Genomic DNA, 5094 nt, shown 5'->3' with positions numbered 1-5094 from the left:
GTGGAATAAATTATGTTTGCCGACCCCAGCCCTGCTGTGTCGGCTGGTCCCTGCTGCGCGAGCACACTGGGGCAGCACCTCCCCTCCCTGCCATCCCCCCACCGCTGGCTGTCCCCACTCCGGCCTGCCCCATCACCCCAGGAAGAGCACTGGCTTGGTTTAAATCCTTTAAATATTTTTAATTGTTATTATTGTACATTTTCTCCTGCTTTTTGCTTCTGGATGCACCTGTGGCCAGCTGCCCCCCACACACAGCTGATGTGCCTCAATGGTTGGGGTGGCTTGTGGTTTGTCCTCAAGTGGGGTGATTGGGAGGGAGCCTCGGGGGGGCAGGAAGCTGCTGGGAAAAAGTTAGCACAAGCCATGGAGCTGCAGTTCGGTGCCGACCGTGTCTGTGGTCCAGAGCAGGGGGACACACGTGAGCATCCCCGCATCTCCTTGGGGACTGGGACCTCCGTGGGTGCGGGCCAACTGCGCCTGTCCCCGATTCTCTCTGCCCTTTTATCCTTGTTAGGAATCATTAAGGAAAATGGTTGTTTTCTACAGCCAGGGTTGGGGCCATCTGCTCTCCCGGCGCTGCCTAAATCCCCCTGTAACAAATTCATTGGGATTATGCTGCCCTCCCCTAATCCCGGCCCTTCCCCCTGCACGGGGGATTTAAAAGGATTAGAGCCCGGCCGATAATAAACTTTATTACGGGGGAGGGGGGGTGTCAATCCGATTTGGAGCCTTTTCTTTATATCTTCACTTTGCCCAGGTGGGAGGCGAGGGCTGGCGGGATGGGGAAGGAGGGCAGCTGGCTCTGCTGCTGCCCAGGCACCGGGAGCTCTGGCTCCTCTGACCCTTCCTCTCTCACCTGCCCTTGAAATAAATTTTATTGCTCCATCTTTCCTTCTTCTTTGGTGTCTGTGCATGGTCACACCTCCATGGGACATGGGGCTGGCACCCCTGCCCTGCCACCGCTGGCCCACTTGGTCTTGGCCATGTCCCTTAGCTGGGTCCTCAGTGGCCTTATCCCGGCATGGAGGGGGGCTGCATCCCTCTAGCCGGGTGCCAGTCCTGTCCACCGCTGGGTGATGGATAGGGAAGGTCTCATCGCTGCAGCCCTGCTGCCTCCTTCTCCTTGATTTCCCTGGGGGGGCTTATCCCCAACATCAATAACCCCCTGTGCACCCCCTCCCCGCCAGCTGCTCCCCTGCGTGGGACCGAGGGCTTGTGATGAGGGGCTGCCCGCAGTTATCCCCAGCCCCAAAAGATCTTGGTGGGGCTGCTGAAACCAGGGACAGGCTGGGGGATGTATTAGGGGGATACAGTAGGTGGGTGCATTGAGGGGATGCAGGAGGGTGCAGGGGATTAGGGCTGGGGAGGTGGGTGCTGGGGCAGGGGAGAAGGGAGCTGCTGGAAGGGGGTTAGAAGGCAGGCGCGGGCAGGGCTGCCCAGATTAGCATCCCTGACAGGCCCGCCGGGGAGATTTACAGGGCCGGGGAGCTAAAGCTGCCGTGCACGCAGGAAAAAGAGAGTCCAGTAAATAGACTTCTGTAATCCTGTTTGGTGCAGTCCTGATCCCCCTGGCCCCAGCTCTCCCGGGCTGTGGCACCGGGGTGTGTCCCCCTCAGCACCTGAAGAGCCCCAGTGCAGGGCACGAGTGGGCTGGTGCAGGCAGCAGTGCAGGCAGGAGGCCGCTGCAGGGCTCAGTGCTGCCTGGGGGAGCGCCCCCCACCCTGTCCCTCCCGGGATGGTGACTTTGGGGCAGGCCCCCACTCGAGCCCTGGCGCAGGGGTAGCATCAAACTGTGCCACGGCCACGCTCACGGGTGGGACGGGCTGTACTGGGGGGGGCCGACCCCAAGCCCCCCGAGGTGCCCTCCCCGATGGGGGTTACCCCTTCCCAGCACTGCTGCAAGCCAGGGTGTCCCTGGGGCTAATTACCCAAATGGCCACAGGCTGGCGCGAGGCGGCTGCTATTCCCTAATACAATTTACCCTCAAGTGCAATTTAATTTTCCGCGAGGCTGGTGGCCGGCCCCCTGCGCCTCCCGCACACCCAGCCACCTTCCCACCCCTTCGGCACTCGTTCCCTCTCGTCTCGCCCCTCTTCCCTTTCCCTCTTCGGCACAGGCAAGAGCCTTTCTCTACCGGCATCCCCCCTCCACCGGCACTCGGGCCATAAAATCACCAGGGATTCGCTTAACGTCGATTAATTTTCAATTACAATTAGCAACGCCCCGTTCGGCAGTGCCTGCAAGGGGAGAGGCTTTCTCCGGCCGCTGGTGAGTACCCGGGTCTCGCCGTGCTTGTCCTCGCTCCAGGCCACCCCTGGCAATAGGGGTGTATGTGGGATGGGGTCACGGGTAATTATTGGGGTCATTAAGAAGTGGGGAGCAGTGGGGGCCGCTGGTGGGCTGTGCACATGGGGGCTTGGGGTGCCGCGGCTGGTGCTGCCTGGGGAGGGGAAGGTGGCCCAATGCCAAAGGGTGGCTATGGCAGCTTTGGCCCTATGAGGATGTCCCCCCCTTGGGCTGGGGGAGCTGGTTTCATCATGTGAGGGGACTCTAGGAGCTGGGCTGAGACCTGGCAAACTCGCTGCATGGGTGGTATGAAGCCCTGCTGTCGGCTAAGCTCCCTGGCACCTCCAAGCCCACTCAGGTTTTGCTGATGGGGAACACGGCTGCACTCACGCCTCCCCAGGCATGGGCCAGGCATGGGTTTTCCTTGCATCCCCAATTCCACCTTGAAACACCCCTGTTGCACCTGGGAATGATGCATCGATGTCCCCAACAGTGACACACTGCCCTCAGTGTTCCCAGTTCCCATGTGCCTGGGTCTGGGGGCACACGAGGGGAGGCTGAGTGCGGGTCTTGGTGAAGGCTCTAGGGTTTACCTGCTTTTTTATTGTTAATTAATACCGGCAGGGAAGGTGCAGGAGCACCATCCCCACTTGTCTGCGGGTTTTGCGTCATCATGTCGTGCTGCTGGTGTCTTCATCCGGCTGCAGGGCCAGAGGGGGTTCAGGTGATGTGGAAGAGGGAGCGGGGCATCTGTGCAGGGCCAGAGCCCCCACCAAAACCGCCCTGGAGGTACAACCCTCTGAAAATTGTGACATTCACCCTTTTGCAGGCTGGTCACCACTGATCCTTAGCCCTGTTTTAGCTTTGGGAGGAGGAGAAAGCCAGAGGGGGGGTAGGATTTCACACCCATCACATATAACCCCCCTCCTTGGGCACCACCAGGACCTGGCAGCATCTTGGGTGGCACAAAGGGGGTTTGCTGGGCCAGTAACTCATGCCCACCTCGACCACCCTGTCGTTCCCGCACTTCAGGGTACCAGGGTGTGCTGGGGAAAACAAATCCAAAAGAGACCAAAAAAACCCCAAAAGACACCAAAAACCCACCAATGTGAGGAACAGATGGACGGCAGGAAGGATGGAGGCGGACAAAGCAATACTGCAACAGTGGGGAAAGGATGAAGGCTCTACTGGGAAGATGTGGCAAGCCGAGAGCGAACAGGGAGGAAGATGCTGGTGGTTTCTTTTTTAGTGGACACTCGTGGTGGCAGCTCCCTTGGCAGCATGATGCTCCCCCAAGGCGAAGGCTTGGTGCTCCCTTCCTCCCTTTGCCCACTGGCCGCTGCCATGAGTGATCCGGAGCGGGGCAGAGGGGGCTGGATCAATCTGGCAAACCAGAAAAATGAATGAAAATTGAATTCCCCAAGGAGAAAGGGGTGGGGGGAGTAGAGCTGTTAGCACGGCTGAGAGATAAATCAGAGCGTGCCGGAGAGGGGAGGCTGAGATGACTCCCAGCAGCGGTGGAATAATTAGGGAAATAGGTTGGAAATGCAAAGCGGTGGGACAGGGAGGCCACGGGGTGGTGTCCGTCTGTCCGCACGTCTGGCTAAACTTCTCCCGTAAATCTGCATTAGGGACCTGCCTTTCTGCGGCCCCGGGCTGGGAGTTATGCTCTGGCACTGTCGGACGGCTGGGGACCGCACGGGGGGATGGCGGCCCCTGCCCCAAGGGGCTGGGGAGCGCAGGTGGCTGGGGGCGGCGGAGGCCTGGATGCGCTTAATGTACTTAAGAGCCAGCGCTTGATTTAGGGGAGAAGGGGAGGAGATGGGATGGGAGGGGATGGGATTCACCTCCCCCGTGGTGGGAAGCCGATTTTGTGGCTCGGTGGACTGCAAGGGGGGGGCTCACTCCTGCAATGAGTGTGCACCGGTCTCTGCCCAGTGGTGCAAGACGAGCCAGCTGGGGTTTTGCTGGTAAAATGAAGCTTTGGGGTTAAAAAACAGCAGCTCATTGAAAAACTATCATTTTTTCCTAAGGAACCATCAGGCTTAATACATTTCTTGGGTTTTATTACTTTTATTTTTAAACAACTTTTTTTTTCCAATTACTGGCGTGTCCCACCCGCACATTTGCTGAGGGGCTGGTTCAGGTTTTTTCAGTGGGAAAAGACTCTTCCGAGTTTGCGTTTCAGGTGGAAATGAAAGCACGGAAAGAGCACACATCAGCTGAGGGCGGCTGCGCTCTCGGCTGGGCTGAGCGTCCTTCCCTCCCCTCCCAGCGCTGCCATGTGTGCCGTCTCGGAGGTTTCACCCTGCTCGGGCAGGCTCAGCGCTCTAAGCCCCCGTTAGCTGGGCAGAGCGGGACGTCACAGCACATTGGGGCCATTTGGCACCGTTGTCCCCCAGCTGGTGACGCGGTGAGCATCAGGAAGGGTGATGCTCGAGGCATCCACTCCAGCTAGCTTCAGCTGCGTTTTGGTGAGCTTCCTTGCTTGGCCCTTTGCTGCCAGGTACTGCCGCCTCTCGACGCATCGGTTTTGCTCTGGTGCCATAGGCTGGGTTGCCCCAGGATTTTCCCTCGGCAAAGCCCCGTGGGGATCCTTCTGGAAGCCGTAGTCACGCCAAGCCCTTTGCCCTGTGACTTTGGCATCGCCACCCTTGTGCCACAGCAGCCGGTGAGCCGTCAGGCTGGGCATGCTGCAGCACTGCAGAGTTGGGTTGGCTCTTTCCGTGGGACGGGCCCTGGGGCACGGATGCGTGACAGCGCCCTGCCGAAGCAGAGCTTGCCGCGGTCGTGCCCGGCACTGGGGCT

General features: G+C 59.5%; 1 protein-coding gene across 1 annotated transcript in view; it reads left to right on the top strand.

Annotated features, from left to right (window-relative positions):
* The window catches only part of QSOX1 (quiescin Q6 sulfhydryl oxidase 1), a 22255-nt gene extending 18857 nt beyond the window's left edge, over positions 1–3398 (top strand). The window contains exon 13 of the mRNA XM_009320732.1: positions 3319–3398. Coding sequence (XP_009319007.1) covers positions 3319–3398 — 80 coding nt within the window. The remainder of the gene's footprint in view (positions 1–3318) is intronic.
* The last annotated feature ends 1696 nt before the right edge of the window (positions 3399–5094 follow it).

This window comes from Pygoscelis adeliae, unplaced genomic scaffold, assembly GCF_000699105.1.
Source record: "Pygoscelis adeliae isolate BGI_AS28 unplaced genomic scaffold, ASM69910v1 Scaffold402, whole genome shotgun sequence".
Taxonomy (NCBI): Eukaryota; Metazoa; Chordata; class Aves; order Sphenisciformes; family Spheniscidae; genus Pygoscelis; species Pygoscelis adeliae.
This window is presented reverse-complemented; position numbering and strand designations above follow the sequence as displayed.